Genomic DNA, 17,160 nt, shown 5'->3' on the forward strand with positions numbered 1-17,160 from the left:
CCATAAGAGAAAGGAAGGCTGAGCAAGGAGGGGGATGCTCAGCTTCCATCTTAAAGAAATCCTCAGAGGAAAAACAATGTCATTGTGAGAGGGAGAACATTTTATTCCCCAGAATTTCAGGGGGTGGGGTGGGGAAGGCAGACTGGCCTGAGGGGAGCTGCTGCCTGCAAGAGAAGCATGGGGTGAGGGGTGGGAAGTGCCTGGATCGCAAGGTCCTGGGGTGGAGGGTGGAAGACGGAGGAAAGGGTTAGGGTGTGTGGTGTGAGGCCTCCTGATCCCCTGAGTCTCTGGTTGAGCAGCGTAAAGTCCAGCGTGGCTGGCTTTCTCGTGGAAAGGGAGAAGGGGCAGAGCTCTGGGGCCAGGACTGAGATGGGAAGACCTGAGCAGGCCTTGAGGAGCCCGGGTGGAGGCAGAGAAACTTGTGAGGTCAAGGGGTGTGACAGCCATGGGGATGACTCTGAGTGCAACTAGGGATGGGGACTGGGTTGAATCCCAGTTTGACCCACATCTCCAAGAGGCAGGGAAGCCCCGCATGACCTGCCAGTTACCAGGGAAACAGGTTCCCAGGACAGCTCAGAAGAGTGATTAGATGGGAGGAAGCATATCCCATGGGAAGGTGGCATAAGGCCAGGTGAGCAGTGTCACCTCAGCGGGTCCTCCAATGTCCCCGGGGGCCAACCAGGCCAGGTTCCTCAAAACCATTAGTGCCCCAGAAAACCTTGCCTGCAGATGAGTACAGCCTGGCCATTGCTCAATCCAAACTCAGCCCAGCTCACCTGAACAGCCCTTCCTCATGTGGCTGACGGTAAGGCCAGTGCTGGCTGATCCTCTGCACAGATGCATAAACAGAGGCCCAGGTTGGAGGCAGGATCTACTATGTGGCTGAAGGCTCTGCTTGCTCTGGAGCTGAACTGGAATCACCTGAGGAGGGGACCGAGTGTCTGCACTGTCCCAGGCTCTGCCCTTCAAGAGCAGGGTGACAAACTCAAATGCTCCAGGACCCAGGTGTGGACCCAGGGCAGTGGCCTGTGTCACAGAGCAGGGTGGGGGAAGGGGCTATGCTGCAGTCAGGAACGTCCCAGCCCAGTGCAGCCCAGAGCTTCCAATTTTTCATGAAAAAATGGGAATCCAGACTCAAAAAAAATTTTTAATTGTAGTACAATATACGTAAGATTTATCATTTTAACCATTTTTAAGTGTATATTTCCATGGCGTTAAGTACATCACATTGTTGTGTGACCCTCGCCACCATCCGTCTCCAGAACTTTTCCATCTTCCCAAACTGAAACTCTGTCCCCATTAAACACTCACTCCCCAGCCCCTCCCCAGCCCCTGGCACCCACCGTTCTACTTTCCGTCTCTACGAATTTGACTACTCTAGGGACTTCGTATAAGTGAGCCATGCAGTATTCAACCTTTTGTGTCTGGCTTCTTAGCACAAAGTCTTCAAGGTGCATCCGTGTTGTAGTGTGTGTCAGTCTTTCATTCCTTTTTATGGCTGAATAATATTCCACTGTGACATTTTGTTTATTCCTTCATCCATCCATGGGCACATGGTTTCTCCTCTTTTTGGCTGTTGGGATAATGCTGCTGTGAACATTTGCATACAAGTCTGAGCACAGACTGAAAGAGATACGTGTACGTCCACGTTCACAGCATTATTAGAAATTTAGATTTTTAAAAATGTGGATTTGTCCAATTAAAAAACCAAACACAGCACTGGAGGTCTAATAAAACCTCCTGCAGCATCAGATTCCACACCTGTTTTGCCGTTCTGGTCTCAGAACCAACCAACAGAACCAGTGAGGAGATGGAGGCTCTGCAAGGTCAGGCAACTTGCCTGGAATTCAAAGTGGGTTCCCACCCCCACTTCCAGCCTCGCGGTGGCCTCGCTTTCCGCCAGCCTCCCCACCCTCCACCAGCACACTCAGCCTCTCCCTGCAGAAGACCCCATGGCAGCCTCCCTGCCGGGCTCAGTCTCATGACAGTGCAAACCACGGAGGAGAGAGCAGCTTGACGTGGTCTTGCTCTCTGTGAAGCTTCTCTCTTGGGGGAATCAGAGGGACACTGGAGACCTGCCTCTTTTAGGTGCCCCCTTAGACACCAGAGCATGCTGGGCTCCTACATCTCACTTTCTCAAAATTTCCAACAGTGGGACCCTTGGGACTGAAATGCTCTGCCGACCTCTCCCCATCACAGTGGACATGAGCCCATCGGCCAGAGACACTGCCTGGGGTGACCAACTGTCCAGGTTTGCCTGAGAATGTCCTGGGTTTAGAACTGAAAGTCCACGTCCCAGGAAGCTCCTCAGTCCTGGGCAATCTGGACTGTTGGCCCCTTACCACCCACCTCACCCACCCCCTGGCACCTGCTACCACCTGGCTCTGTCTCCCTGCCCCCCAGGAGTCCCTGCCCCAGGCTCTTCCTGGATACAGCCTCCACCGCCCCCCACTTTTCCCTTCCCCCACCTCTAATGCAGGTGGGAACCCAACAGCGCTCTGCTTAGAGCTGTCAGTCCCTTCCCCCACCTGCAAGCAAAGGCTCCTTTACAGGCCCAGGAGGACCTTGGTGGAGTGGTGGCCTCAGCCCTAGCACCCTGTCCCTGTGCTCAGAGCCATGTCGTCAGTTCCTCCAGGGCTCCCCCCTTGGGCTGGTGGTCCCCCAGCCTGGGGCCCTCCGCAGAATCAGACTCCCCTGGCCACCCGCGCCTCCTCTGCCACGGTTCTGCTGCTGTTTACAGTTGCGGCTGAGTCCTCGAGGCATGGGTGGGTGAGGAGTGTAGGGTTCTCTGGCCATCGATGCCTGTGTGGGCTCTGACGGCAACGTCCCCCACGTTGGCCATCTCAGCAGCCTTCAGGTTCCCCCAGCCTGACCTCTCCCCAGAACTCACCTGCCTGGGGCCGCCCTCTCCAGCAAGCTGACCCGAGTCACCCCCGAACCCACCCGACCGCAGGTAGCACCTTAGTCCAGTCTCTCACAGCTGCACTCAACCGTCAGCGGTCCTGTCGACTCGGCCTTAAAGAAAGATCTAGAATCTAGCTCTCTCTCCACCCCCGCTGCCATTGCCCTTGTCCGCCACCTGTCTCGGGGGCCTGCCTGGTCTCCCACTTCATCCTTTGTCTCCTCCCAGCCAGTTCTGCTGCAGCGACCGGACGGTCCTGCTTGCACGTGACAGATTCCATTGTTTTCCGCTCAGGGTCGCCGGTGCGCCTGGCCTCAGGAAAGCTGAAGACCTCACATCGCTCAGCCAGCTCTGCACACCTGACCTCGTCCCCATCCTCGCCCACTCTGATCCCCCCACCTCTTCCTACTTGGTTTTCCCCATAGACTTTATCATCTATTAGACCACATGATTTACTTACTTTTAAAAATTCTGTTTCATCCAATGCCCATGCCACGAAAGCAGTGATTGTTTTTGGTTTGTTCACTGCGGTCTCTCCAGCACTTAGGACAGCCCCCGGCACATAGTAGGTGCTCAGTAAATGCTTGTTGCTTGAGTTAGCGAGGGCAGGGGCACTGTCTTATTTTCTTGGACTCCTTTGGGGCTTAGCACAATCTCTGGCACATAGTAGGTGGTGCTTAGTAGCTTTGTTTGGGCTGAACAATGAATGGACGCCCCTCTTCAAAATATCTCCCCTGGCTCCTGGGCCCATGTCTGGCTCACTCACGGTGGCTGAGTCACTTTGGCTTAAGCATTGCTGGCTCCAGCTGCTGCTAACATGTAAATACCCCAGCAGCCCTGCCAGTCATTGTGCCCTAGTGCAGATTGGTCAGTGGCCCCAAGCCCGGGCTGGCAGGGCAGGGACAAGGAGGAGTGGGTGGCAGGGTGGGAGGCTCATCCATCTCTTGCACAGGCGATGCCCAGCCGGGATGCCTGGTGTGGGTCTGGCACATGGTAGGCACTCAATAAATATTTTGTTGAGTGAATGTTGAATCACGCCAGGATCTCCGCCCCCTGGCCCTTTAGGGACTCTGTCCTCCCACCCTGGGAATTGGGGAACTGGTCTCCAGGGCCCTTCTCCAGGACTTGTGCCAAGAAATCTTCACTGGCTTCTCAGGACTTCTTCTGGCTCCTACTGGGCCCTTCTCCTTAGGGCCCTCTTCTTGGCCACCGCATCTCAGGGGCAGCAACATCTCAGGGCACATGCCTGCCCTTTGGGTCCCCAAGGCAGTGAGCCAGGTCTTAGGAAAGGCAGGGAAATGTGGAAGGAAGAGGAAACTGGAAAGGGTAGAGAGATGAAGAGACTGCAGAAGGAAGAGGCTGGAACAGTTGGTCCCCCACCATCACCAGACTCAGCTCTTCTTTATTCATTCAACAAACACCCTTTGAGCCCCAGTGTGCAGCAGGCTAGATCTTGAGGATCCATGGGGGAGCCTGCCCTCTTCACACAGTCCCTCCAGGGTCCCACGGCCTCTGTGCCCACCTCCACAGCACCACACCTGCCTGCCACCCACAGGAAGACGTGTGCTCCCTGAGGGCAGGACCTGTGTCTTGTTCATCATTGAGTGTCGCAGTGCCCAGTATACAGCAGGCGCTCAACCAATGCTAATAAATGTTTGTCGAGTGAGCTGGGGAGGCCAGCCGCCTTAGTTGCAGAAGGGAGTGGGCTGGGGGAGCATCAGGGGCACAGCCACGGAGGCGGCACCGAGGATGGTGAGCAGGTGAGTAGGGGGCGTGCCCCCAGCTGGCAACGCTGCTGCTATCGGGGAGGCCCCACAGAAACTGCCCCACACCTTGGCCACTCTGCATGGTGTTTTCCTGTAGTGCTCAGAGTCCTGGAACAGAGAATAATGCATCGTCTCGGGGCTCTGTGGCCCTAATGCTTGGCTTGTCTTTGAGTGGGGTGGGAAGGTCTCACCCGCAGTTTAACCCTAAGCTGTCTCCTGCCCTCTCAACCAAAACAGGGACCAGGACAACACACGGATGACAGTTTCTGATACTGAGAATGTCTAGGAAAGGCTGTGGCAGATTCTGGTACACCACCCTGAGAGGTGGGATCCCATGTGCCAGCCGGGGCCTGCGACACCTGAACCCCTTGCAGACTGGGAAGGTGGGCAGCAGCAGAAACCACCCCCAGGCCAGGCTCTGGATGTGTCTTGCCCAGAGCAGGGAACCCCCGAGGGAGCTGTGGGGGTCTGCCCAGAGGGGCCCTGACCCACACTGTCCTGACTGGGCAGGATGCAAGGCCAGGTTCACCAGCTACCCTCTCCTCTCTGCTTGGAACAATGTCACTGTGCCCACACCCACGCCTCTGCAGGGCAACTCTGGCTTGCTCTCCAGGCCTCAGTGTCGATGTCCCGCTTTTCTAGGAAGCCTTTGCTAACCCCACAGTTGGGGCCAGGAGCCTCCTCTGGGTTCCCAGAGGCCCCCTCCCCCAGCACTTCTGACCGTGTGTAATAATAATTATCTGCCCCATGGACTGAGCTCCCCCGAGCCTAGTCCAACAGCCCGTCCCCAGAATCCAGGTGCAAATCTGGACTCCATCACTCACTCCCCAGCTGGGGGACCTTGGGCAAGTCCCTCTCTAAGCTGCCACAGTTTCCTCCCCTGCAGGATGGGATGATAAGGGGATCTGAGCGTTAAATGAGGCGATACACGGTGCTCCACTGCTGCTCTGTTCATCCCCCTCCAGCCACAGCAGGGCCCAGCTTGAGGTTTGCGGATTAAATAAAACGAATGAACAGGCACGCCCATTTGCTGCTCCTGCTTGGGGTGGGCATGTCGTGAGCGCAGGCCGCTGGGTCAGGCAAGATCCAATTGCTGATCCAGCCCCAGGTGGCCACTGTGGTCAGGTGGAAGCACCTCAAGTCCAGCCCCCACCCCCGGCTCCCTACAGTCCAGACCAGAGCACCTTTGAATCCTGCAGGGGTCCCAGGATGTGGGGGTGGCAATGTCCACGGCCCCAGCCCTCCCCAGGTGGCCCTGACAGCCACAGGCCTAGGCCCAGGTGTCCACTGGCTCCTCCCCTTCCTCGGAGCTCAGGTGACAGGTGAGTCATCCTGGCTACCGAGTGACAGGGCCAAGCCCCACCCACAGGGACAACAGGAAGGTGGCCCCAGGGACAGTGCAGCCCCAGGGATGGTGCAGCCACCAGGAGGCCACAGTGCTCAGCCACTTGGCCACTCGGGGCCTGATTCACAGCTTTCTGGGAAGTGGGTTAACGGGATTCCAGAGCCCCGGGTAGGGCCAGGTCTCTGGGCTGAGTCACAGCATGTGGGCCCCTGGAGGCGGGAGCCGTTACTGAGCCTTGAGCACCCCCTGGCCAGCCCCCATCCTCCAAGGCCCTGGGGTCCTCCAACACCCCATACCCCAGACTTCAGCCACTCCAGACAGGGCCCTTCCACACCCCAGACCCCCTTCCTCTCAATGCTGTGGGGACCTTTATCTGCCCCATGGACGGTCAATGTCAAGGACCCCTGGGCCCAGCAGGTCCCCTCATCTGCCCTTCCAGAGGCCACATCCCAGATCCACAGTCAGAGCCCTGAGCCCACCTATCCAGGCCCGAGGCAGGGGTCTCAGGTAGAGCACCCAGTCCCTGTAACCCTGTAACGGCTCATTTCCTCCCTGCAGCTCCCCCCCCACCCCTGTGACCTACAGTCAGGGTGGATGGCTGGGACAGAACCACCTGGGGGACTGGTCCAACGGCATTCCGCCACACAGGATAAAACCTGAGGTGACCTGCAGGCAACCCTATACACTCTGGCCACCCGCCCCAACTGTCCCAACCAGCACAGCCCTTGGGTCCCTTGAGACTGCCGCCTGGCTGGGCCCCCCCACCGGCCATGGTGGTTTCCAGACCCCCCCCAGCCCTGGGTGGGGTTTGTCTCAGGCTCGCAAGCTCTCTGCTGCTTCTGGCTTCCACAGGTGAGTCCTGAGGGCCTGCTGCCCCGCCCTCCTGCCCTCCCTCGCCCTGCCCTCTCCCTCCAGTCCAGCTCCCTCCTCCTCCCTGTGGGCTCAGCACTGTCCTTGCCTGGAATCCGGTCTTTCCTTTCCGTGTTACCTCCTTCTTTGTTCTCTCCTTCTTTGTTCTCTCGGTGTCTCTGGCATATCTCGCCGCTCTGAGCTGTGAGGGGCACATGCCAAAGTGCAGGGGGTGGTGGGCGTGCAGCAGGCACTCAGTATGCTTCAGCTGTCATTGCCTGTCATCGTCACCGTCACCTCTCCTTTGTCTCTTTCCTCCCATCTCCCCATTACTTGCCTCTTGGGTCAGCACATCTTCTCCCCTGGGCAGGAGAGCACAGGGGAGGGCACTGGGTCTGGCAGACGAAGCTGAGGCTTCCCGAGCCTCTCCCCAGGCAGGAGGGATGGACTTGGGGGGCCCTACCCAGGGCCCCAGGAAACGCCTTCCTGAGGCCTGGAGGGATCCTGGGGAGTGAGCCAAGAGGATCCCCGGGCACTGGGGGGCAGGAGGCCCCCCCTCACCGCTGGCCTGACCCTTTCTTTCTCTACCCTCAGCTCCCCTCAGTGCCACCAATATACCTGGTGAGTGGAGCTGGCTGCCCCGAGGGGCAGGGGAGGGGCGGGAGGAAAGCCAGCAGGGCGGGCAGTGTCTGTGCGTCTGTCTGAGCCGGGGCAGGTCAGAAAGGGGCCGTGGAGGAGAAAGAGCCCGAGTGGTGCTTAGGGCCAGAGGAGGGAGGGCGAGGGCCCAGAAGGACAGCACAGAGGTGGGCAGGGGTAAGAGAAAGATGGGACCGGGGTGGGAAGGGCCAGCGGAAGAACTAGCAAAGGAGAGAAGCAAAGGGCAGGAGGGCCGGGTAGAGAAGGCATCGGGAATGCAGGAAGAGCTTGGAGCACAGGCCTGAGGACGTGCAGGGTGGGTGGCAGGAGGCTGGAGAGGAGGTGCCTATGGAGAGGACAGAAAACTTCCCTCCTCCACCAGCCCCCCCAGCCTGTGGGAAGCCCCAGCAGCTGAACCGGATCGTGGGTGGCCAGGACAGTGCCGATGCTGAGTGGCCATGGGTCGTGAGCATCCAGAAGAATGGGACGCACCACTGCGCGGGCTCTCTGCTCACCAGCCGCTGGGTGGTCACTGCTGCCCACTGCTTCAGGGGGTATGTCCAGCCAGGCCCGTCCATTGGATTCTCCAGGACCCAGGCTTCCTGCCCCAGACCCTGGGCTCCCCACACAGCCCCAGCCTCCAAGCTTCTGTCCAATCCTGATGCCCCTCAGCAGAGACCCTGATTCTGCCCAGAACATTCTCTTGTCCCCATATCTTTGCTGTGCTCCCGGATATCCCCTCCCAAACCCTTCCTGGCTGACCCGCCCTCTTCCCTTTCCTTCCAGCAAACAGGATGAGCTGTCCCTGTTCTCTGTGCTGCTGGGGGCCTGGCAGCTGGGGAATCCGGGCCCTCGGTCCCAGAAAGTGGGTATTGCCTGGGTGCACCCCCACCCTGTGTACTCCTGGAAGGAGGGTGCACGTGCGGACATTGCCTTGGTGCGCCTGGAACACTCCATCCAGTTCTCTGAGCGGATCCTGCCCATCTGCCTGCCTGATTTCTCCATCCGTTTCACTGTGAACACTGACTGCTGGATTGCAGGCTGGGGGAGTATCCATGATGGAGGTGCGGCTCCTCCCCCTGCCCGCAGAGGTGGTTGGGGATGGCTGGGGACAGACAATAGTGGGCATTTGAGACATAGATACCATGAGCAGCAAAGGGCAGAAGCCAGAGGCACAGCATGTCAGAGACAGAAGAAAAGATGGGCTGTGACCTGGAGATGAGAAGTCATAGAAACCTAGGTGGACAGTTTTAGGTCATTTCTAGTTTAAAGGCTTCTTTGGCTGTTTTGAGGCAACAACAGCCATATAAACAAAGCTACTCATTGATACAGGAAGGGCTGAAAGGAGGCACTGTCTGGGGCAAAGCTGGAGGGTGGGTGGGGGGGGGTAAGAGATATGAAAACAACCCTATAACACGAAAGTGGGAACAGGCATCCCCTGGTGGCGGCATGCCACAATTGCAGGCAAAATTCCCAGGAGGAAATGCAGTCTTCCCAACTGTAGAATATAATTTTCAAACCATGTCTGGAGGTTTGGAAAACATCACCTAGAAATACAAACCAGATTAAATAAATCCCGTGGCAGAGAGGCAGCATGAGAAAGACAGATGATAGACAGATGAGACTGGGTAAAAAAAATAATAAAATAAAATAAAAAAAGAAATGCAGGCAGAAATGACGGATGAAAGAGAAAATGGAGACCTGAAAGAGATTTTGAGAGAGAGAGAGACAGAGACTAAGTAAAAATAAAGTGTAAGAAAAATGGAATTTTAACCGGATTCCAGAAGAATTAAGAGAAATGACACCAGTTTGGGTGTGCAGGGATCTCAACTGCCTCTGAGGTTGCTTGGTCGTCTTTAGGGGTCCTGTGCAGAGCTGCAATTGCGGTCTGGGGAAGGGTCTATAGACCAACCCTAGTCATGGTGTGGGGGTCCCTTGAGTCCTGATAATATTCAACTTTGAGTGGACATTTATTGACCACGTATTCTGCAACAGTCCCCATTCTGGGTAAGGTGGTGCCTGGACACAGGTTCTAACCATCCTGTGGGCATTGGCGAGCTTATTAAAGATGTAGAATCTCAGGCCCCACATTTATGTTCTGACTCAGCAGGTCCAGAAGTGAAGACCTGGAATTCGGGTTTTCTGAAAGCGTCTTGGGAGAGCCCAACAGAGTAGATCTTCTAGCCCTTGAGAAACACTGCTGAAGGGGATGGAGGGAAGCAGTCCCTTGAGGGGGCAACTAGGAGGGGAGACACCCAGCCTGACTCTATCCTTCTTGCTCCCAGTGCCCCTGCCCCACCCCCAGACCCTGCAGAAGCTGAAGGTTCCCATCATCGACTCGGAAGTTTGCAGCCACCTGTACTGGCGGGGAGCCGGGCAGGGAGCCATCACCGAGGACATGCTGTGTGCCGGCTATCTGGAAGGGGAGCGAGATGCTTGCCTGGTGAGCACCCGTCCCTGGCTGGGAGGGCCCATGAGAAAGCGCCAGTGCCAGCCCTGTCCCCATGGAGCTCCATCACCTCTTCCTGGGGTGACTGAAAGTCCCCCCAGTCCCTGTAGAGCCAGCCTCAGCCTTCACTTTTCTGTTCATACATCAAATGTATGAGTACCTCACCTGTGGCCCCTCACTCTCCGGGAACTTGCATTCTCTTGAGGGGTGACCCCACGACTCGGTCCTCAAGCCAGCTCCAGCTCGGTGACTGTCGTGGAGGATGGCAGGCAGGATAGTGTGATGGTCAACCAGGGCTTGGACATTGCAAGGCCTGGTTGCAATTCCTACCCTGCTGCCCATGGCAGCCAGCTTGGGCAAGTCCTTTCCTTTCTCCGAGCCTCAGTCTTCTTAGCTGTAAAACAGAAATGGCAGTACGCCCTTCCAGAGCTGCACAAGGTGCTTCTCCCTGGAAGTGAGCCTGGGAGGTGCGTCCTTCGTGGACCTCCCTGTCCCGGTGGCGTTTGGGTCCTGCCTTCTCCACGAAAGAGAAATGGGCTGCGGGGAAGGGACCCATCTTCCCGCCCCACCCCGCCGTGTGGGTCCCTAACCTTCCTTCCTCTCCGGCAGGGTGACTCCGGGGGCCCCTTGATGTGCCAGGTGGACGGCGCTTGGCTGCTGGCGGGCGTCATCAGCTGGGGCGAGGGCTGTGCCGAGCGCAACCGGCCCGGTGTCTACATCAGCCTCGCCTCCCACCGCTCTTGGGTGGCGCGGATCGTGCAGGGGGTGCAGCTCCGCGGGCGCCCAGCACGGGCTCCGGGGGCACTGCGCCCTCCTAGGCCGGGCTCCGGGTCTGAGATCTGGGGGACCGGGCGGTCAAGTGCCGTTCCACCGCTGTAAATAAGCCACCTACCTCTAGGGGGCGCCCGTGGCCCGGCGCGGGGATCGCCTCCGCGGGAGGTCCCGGCCCCGGCCTCGCCCCGCCCCGGCCTGGTCCCTCCCCGACGTCACCCCCGGGGCCGCGGGCGCCTTCATGTACATAAATGTTAATGATTTTTGTAGTTATTTGTAACCTTGCCCACATATCTTATTTATTCCTCCAATTTCAATAGATTATTTATTCCCCAGTTCCTGTTTTTCCCACGTACGGGGACATTGGGAAGCAAAGGTCCAGTTGGGGTTAAGATGGGGGGAGGAGGGTACGAGCTTGGACGCTGGCCTGGCTGAGGACCCGGGTGTCCTGTCTACCTGGGGCTCTAGCCGACCTCTGGTTTCCACTAGGGCTCAACATCCTGATCCCTAACCTTTGCAGCCATGGGTTCCCTTCCATAGCCTCTTCCCGCCAAGGCCACAAAGTGGAGACAAGGCAGGGGCTTTAGTGAGGGAGACCCAACTCTGCTGCATCAAGGAGGGTAGGGGTCGGGGCCCCAGCTTCCCTGCTGGATTTCCAAAACAGGGCTGGCTAGGAAACCTGCAGCTTCGCAAGAGGGATGTTACCTCCCGCTGCCAGGCCAAGTTCCTCCTTCCGTCACCCTCCTGCAGGGCTGTGGCAGAGCCCATGGTGGTGGCTTGGAGGGCAGGTGTCTAGGGGAGTCAGCTCCCGCAGCCTTCAGAGCCCCCGTCTCCCCGATGTGGGCGGGCAGCGCCTCCCTGGAACTGATTCATGGAGTGACTCACTGCTGATGCTGTAAATGCCTGTCTGCGGAGGAAGGAGCCTAACACTGAGACAGCAGGCTCTGTGGGCATCACGGACCTGAGTCACCTCCCCTGTCCCTGCAGAGGGGTGGGTGTGAGAGCACTGTCCCAGTCTTTCCTTCAGCACTTCCTAGGCCACCAGCTACTCATCTGCAGCCTGGCCTCTGGCCTCCTGGACCCAGCCCCGTCCCTCCCCCTCCCCAGGCCCAGAGGCTGCCTGCCCGCCCTGCCTGGGCCCCCATCCTAGCCCACCTGGGCGGCAGACGTTTCCTGCTTCCCTGTAACAAGTGCACGTGCGGCTAGAGGGCTGCACGTTTGGTGTTGGTGAGTATGTGAACCTCGTAGTTGCTGATAACAGAAGAGATTCATCCAAAACCAAGTCAAGAAAACAACCAGGTCCAATCATGCTGAAAAAGAGATAATATTACTCTGCTACAAAACGTCTTCAATTAGAAATGACCAGGGAAAGGACTAGTTTTTTTTTTTTTTTTTTTTTTTTTTAAAAGATGACCGGTAAGGGGATCTCAACCCTTGGCTTGGTGTTGTCAGCACCACGCTCAGCCAGTGAGCAAACCGGCCATCCCTATATAGGATCCGAACCCGTGGCCTTGGTGTTATCAGCACCGCACTCTCCCGAGTGAGCCACGGGCCGGCCTGGGACTAGTTTTTGAGAAGGCAATACAGTTTTATTTATTTATTGTTTCTTTTGGTGTCCTTTGTTAGGAGCACACGTCTAAAATAAGTGTTCATGTGGTTTTGATTACTTTCATGTTATGATTAGATCACAGTGAATGCTGTGGGGTTGTTTTCATTAACAAATAACCAATTAAAACTGGCCTGCTCGCCAGGGAACCAGCCTGGGGAGTGATCGGGTGACTCGGGTGTCCCAGGCCACAGTGCTGATCCTGGCACAGACTTGGCCGAATCCTCATGGCCCCTTCCCTTGGTGACCCGGTCCCCTCACCCTCCTCTCTTGCCTTCAGCCCCTCCCCTTTCTAGTCCTCCTTTGCTGACCCCTCCCCTTCTCAGTTTCCCCCTCTGTCTCCTCCCTCTCTGCTGCACGCTTCCCCCATTTTCTATCCCTGACCACCCCCTCCCTTGTTTCTCCTCCTTCTCTCCATCTCCCTCCTTCTGTCCTGGGGTCTCTCCCTGCAATATCTAGCCCAGCCCCTCAGCCCTCCCCTCCTCCTCTTTCCCCCCAGATCTCACCCTCTTTCACCCCTCATTTTCTTCTCTTTCTTCTCCAGCCTCCCTTCTGTCCTTCTGTTTCTCTTCCTTCTGGCCTCTCGCTCTGTGACCCTCAGTTTCTCCCATGTCTGTCTGTCTCTTCTCATCCATCCACCTACTCCCTCAAACGGGGTCCTTACAGAAGCCTCTGAGAAAATGATACCTAGAAATATCTGTGAGGGGCAGAGAAGTCACCTCATAAATGGCAAGATGCTCGAGGCGAGGGTGGGGATTTCTCTGAGTTGGGAGGTCAGCTTCCAGGTAGGCCCTGAGCCCAAAGGGGCCTCTTGTGCCCTCCTCATGGGCTCTACCGGAGCCTAGGGGCCTGAGGGACAGGCTGAGGTGTGGAGCGGGGAGCCAGCACCTGGCTCACAAGCACAAGAGGATCTCCAGTGACCCCCTCCCAAATCTGAGTGGGGGTCCAGGAGGTGAAAATGTTGTTGCCCTGCCCCCGCAGGATCCAACAGCCAGTACAGCTCCTGCCCTCTGGGGAGACTTCCCTTGGGGGATTCTGCCAGTGCATGGTGTGTACATGTGCTCAGGTGTCATGGTCAATCCACATCATCAAGGATCATAGAACAGCCCCCTGGCTCCCTGGTTGGAGCCTGGCCCAGGAACATACCCCCAGTGTGGGCCACTCAGGGTGGGAAGGTGCTTTGAATTAAATGTTCCCCCAAAACTCATCAAAGCTTGTCCCCCATTGTAACAGTGCTAAGAGGGTGGGAAATCTGATTATGATAATTGAAATGTGGGACATTTAAGAGGTGATTAGATTGTGAGGACTATGCCCTCTTGAATGGAATGGGCCATTTATGGGGTAATGGGTGTGGTTCTTATGGCTTTATAAGGGGAGTGAATGAGGTTAGCTCTAATGCTCTTGCTGTTCTCTCATCATATGACACCATGAGTTGCTGTGGGGAGTCACCTCCAAGAAAAAGGACCTCACCAGATGCACCCCTGGAGTTTGCACTTCCCAGGCTCCAAAACTTAAGAAATAAACTCCATTTCTTCTTGAATTACCCAGTTTCAGATGTTCTGTTATAAGCCACAGAAATGGCCTAATACAGGCTAACAGGACTAATACACTACTTTGGGCCTGCCAGCATCACCTGCCTCTGGTCTGCAGACAGATCCTTGGGCCTGCCACGCTGTCTTCTCAGGAAGGAATCCCATGTGGTCCAATTGGACTTGGGCCCCCTGGCTGCACAACACGCCCATCCTGGACTCCTGGGCTGAGGTCTCCAACTCATATTCATACCACACAAAGGATACCCAACCCTTCTCCACTCTGCATCCAGAACAAGTGTTTAAAAACACACTTTTAACCACTTCCCTCGGTGGCAGGCTTTTTTGGTTGGCAAAGCCAAAACCCATTCCAACCCCTCTCCTTTGCTTCCTCACCTTAGAGACTGGAAGAGCTAAATGCTCATTTTCCTGGTCTCCTGCACAGTTGTACATGCCTATGGGGCTGAGTGCTGGCCAGTGAGGTGGGGGTCTCTTAGAAGACTTTGTTCTTTACTGATAAAAGGGACTTATTTAGCTGCCTTCATCCTTTCCTACTGTCTTTGTCTGTTTTGTGTTGCTCTAACAGAAAACCTAGGACTGGGTAACTTATAAAGAAAAGAGGTTTGTTTGATTCATGATTCTGGAGGTTGGGAAGTCCAAGATTGGGCAGTTGCATATGGTGAGGACCTCAGGCTGCTTCCACTCATGGTGGAAAGTGGAAGGGGAGTGGGCATGTGCAAGGAGATCACATGGCAAGAGAGGAAGCAAGAGAGAGAAACCAAGGAAGCCAGACTCTGACAGTTTGCATTTGCAGGAAATAATCCATTCCTGTGAGTGAGAACTCACCTCCAAGGGAGGGCATTAATCTATTCATATGGGACCCACTCCTGTGACCCAAACACCTCTCACTGGGCCCTACCTCCCAACACTGCCACATTGGGAATTGAATTTCAACATGAGTTTTGTTGGGAACAAACTGCATCATATGAAGGTGCTATGGTTCTCCTTTTTCTAGTCTTGGGTGCAGATGCAATGCCTAAACTTCAGCAGCCATTTTATGACCACAAGACTACGAGTTGACATGCTAATGACAGTGAGCAAAGACTCAGAAGCTATGAGTGTGATGACGCGGTTGAGAGGTTCCTCCATCCAGGCTTCTTGTTTGTTTTAAGCCACTGTTGGTTGGATTTTCTTTTACTTGCAGCTAAGTGCATTTCTAAGTGATTTACCTGCTTTAAACCCTCTATTTTATAATAGTTTTAGATTTGCAGAAAACTTTTTGGTTTTTTTATGGAAAATTATTTTTGTTATCATGGACACAGTGTGTCAGATTTTGTCAGCACAATCAAATCACATATAAATTACCCAACTGATGAAGACCTTGAGCTCCTACCTGCCTATAAGAATTTTGGACCTTCAAAGTGTGTCCCAGTTAGTTTCAGATGTCCTAGGGTTTTTTTTTTTTTTTTTTTTGTCCTAGGTTTTTATATCACATTCATTCATAAACAAGTCTTCCCTTTCTCTCCCTTTCCTGCTGGAGTCTCCCAGTCAATGCTGCTGCCCAGGGAGGCAGTTGAAGGAGTCTCACAATGGCCCCTGGTAAGGTTTCACTTTGTGGTTGAGAAAATGGCTTTTCCCAGCTCCAAGCCATACTTTGTCACCTGTGCCCGGGTAGTTGTGCTCATAGTCTCATACAGATGCTCATGGAGACATCTCTCCCATGAGCCTAGGGCCTGACTTCCTGTGAGCAGCTTCAAACCATTATGCAAGGTAACCAAGACAAAAGACAGTTTTCACAGGCTCCGTTGTCTCAAGCTGTACTGAGGGGGAGTTGTCACTTTCAGGAAACAAAAGCTACTTTCTTGTTCTTTGTCATCTTTGCAACTTCTACCTGATGGATACCCCAGGGTCAGTCCTTGGGCTTCTTGTCTCTTACTTCACCAACTTATACCCACTGCCTAGGTGGCACCATCTTGTTTCATAGCTTTATATACCATCCATAGACAGGTGACTCCAGAGAGAGAACTCTCCCTGTACTTCTACCTGTTTATTCTATGTGGCTATTGTTTAGACATCCCAACCTTAACATGACCCAGAATGAATCTTAACATTTCCTTCTGAACCTGCTCCATGGGCATTATTTCCCATCTCAGCAAAAGGCAAGACTCTATCCTTCCAACTGCTCAGTTAAAAAACTCAGAGTGCAACAAAACTCAGAGCTGGTGAGGTGTGAAGCAACTGGAACCCTCAGGCATAGCTGGTCCTTGTAATGTTTAACACACACACAGCTATCCTACTCCTAGAACTTACCAAGAGAGAAAACAGATTCACACAAAATGTGTATGCAGGTATTTATAGCAGCTCTATTCACGATCAGCAAAAACTGAAAACAATCTGAGTGTCCTTCAGCTGTTGAATAGAGAAACAGATTATGGTATATCCATTCAGTAAAATTCTACTCAGCAACAAAAAGGAACAAATTATACACAACAACATGATGAATCTCCATTGCATTATGCTGACTGAAGGAAGCTAAACCCAAAGGCTATATACTATATGATTTCACTAATATGACATTCTGCAAAAGGCAAAACTATAGGGGGCTGGGAAGAGGGAAGGATTGACCACAAGGGGCAGGGGGGATTTTTGTGGTGATGGAACTGGCTTCTATATCTTGAGTGTGGTGGTGGTTATGCTCCTGGATGTGTTTATCAAAACTCAGGGGACTATACACTAAGAATGGAGAATTTTACTGTATGTAAACTAAACCTCCATAAACCTGACTTACGTGTGCATGCATATACCTGGAGTCATCCTTGACTCCTCTCTTTCTCTCATTCACTAAATTCAAGCATCAGTAGATCCTATTGCTTCTCTCCTACCTTCATAGTATGTCCAAATCTGGCCACTTCTTCCCTCCCTGGCCCAAGCCTCTCTGCTCTCTATCCTGGGTTTCTGTAACAGTCTCCTATCCAGTCTCCCAGCTTCTGTAGTTGCCCCAACTCGTCTATTCTCAACACAGAAGCCAGAGTGGTTCTCTTAAAACCGGAGTCCTATTATGCCATGCTGCTACTCAAAACACTCTGATAGCTCCTCATTTTACTCAGAAACAATGACGTTACCTTTCTGGCCTCCCTTCTCACCTCTCCCCTCTGTGCTTCCTGTACTCCAGCCACACCAGCTTCTGAGCTGTTTTCTGGAACGTGACAGATGTGCTCCTGCCCCAGGGTCTTTGCACTCGCAGTTTCCTCTTCTCCACATGACTGCATGGTTCACCCCTCACTTCCTACAGGTCTCTGCTCAAACG

The 17,160-nt window shown here is 54.6% G+C and overlaps 1 protein-coding gene across 1 annotated transcript; it reads left to right on the forward strand.

Moving 5' to 3' along the window:
* The first annotated feature begins 6,783 nt into the window (after positions 1-6,783).
* On the forward strand, positions 6,784-11,905 carry LOC134380980 (brain-specific serine protease 4-like). Its single transcript, XM_063101080.1, has 7 exons — positions 6,784-6,865; positions 7,457-7,483; positions 7,881-8,052; positions 8,285-8,562; positions 9,784-9,941; positions 10,557-10,806; positions 11,826-11,905. The coding sequence occupies exons 1-7, from the start codon at positions 6,784-6,786 to the stop codon at positions 11,903-11,905; spliced, it is 1,047 nt and encodes a 348-aa protein (XP_062957150.1).
* The last annotated feature ends 5,255 nt before the right edge of the window (positions 11,906-17,160 follow it).

Source organism: Cynocephalus volans, chromosome 6 (assembly GCF_027409185.1).
Source record: "Cynocephalus volans isolate mCynVol1 chromosome 6, mCynVol1.pri, whole genome shotgun sequence".
In the NCBI taxonomy this organism is placed as follows: Eukaryota; Metazoa; Chordata; class Mammalia; order Dermoptera; family Cynocephalidae; genus Cynocephalus; species Cynocephalus volans.

What these genes read in the sequence shown, in the direction of transcription:
- LOC134380980 (XM_063101080.1), top strand. Translation starts at nt 6,784, where the DNA reads ATGGTGGTTTCCAGACCCCCCCCAGCCCTGGGTGGGGTTTGTCTCAGG. An exon ending in GGGAGCGAGATGCTTGCCTG is followed by an intron (nt 9,942 to 10,556) that starts GTGAGCACCCGT and finishes CCTCTCCGGCAG; the next exon opens with GGTGACTCCGGGGGCCCCTT. An exon ending in CTGGGGGACCGGGCGGTCAA is followed by an intron (nt 10,807 to 11,825) that starts GTGCCGTTCCAC and finishes CCCCCTCCCCAG; the next exon opens with GCCCAGAGGCTGCCTGCCCG.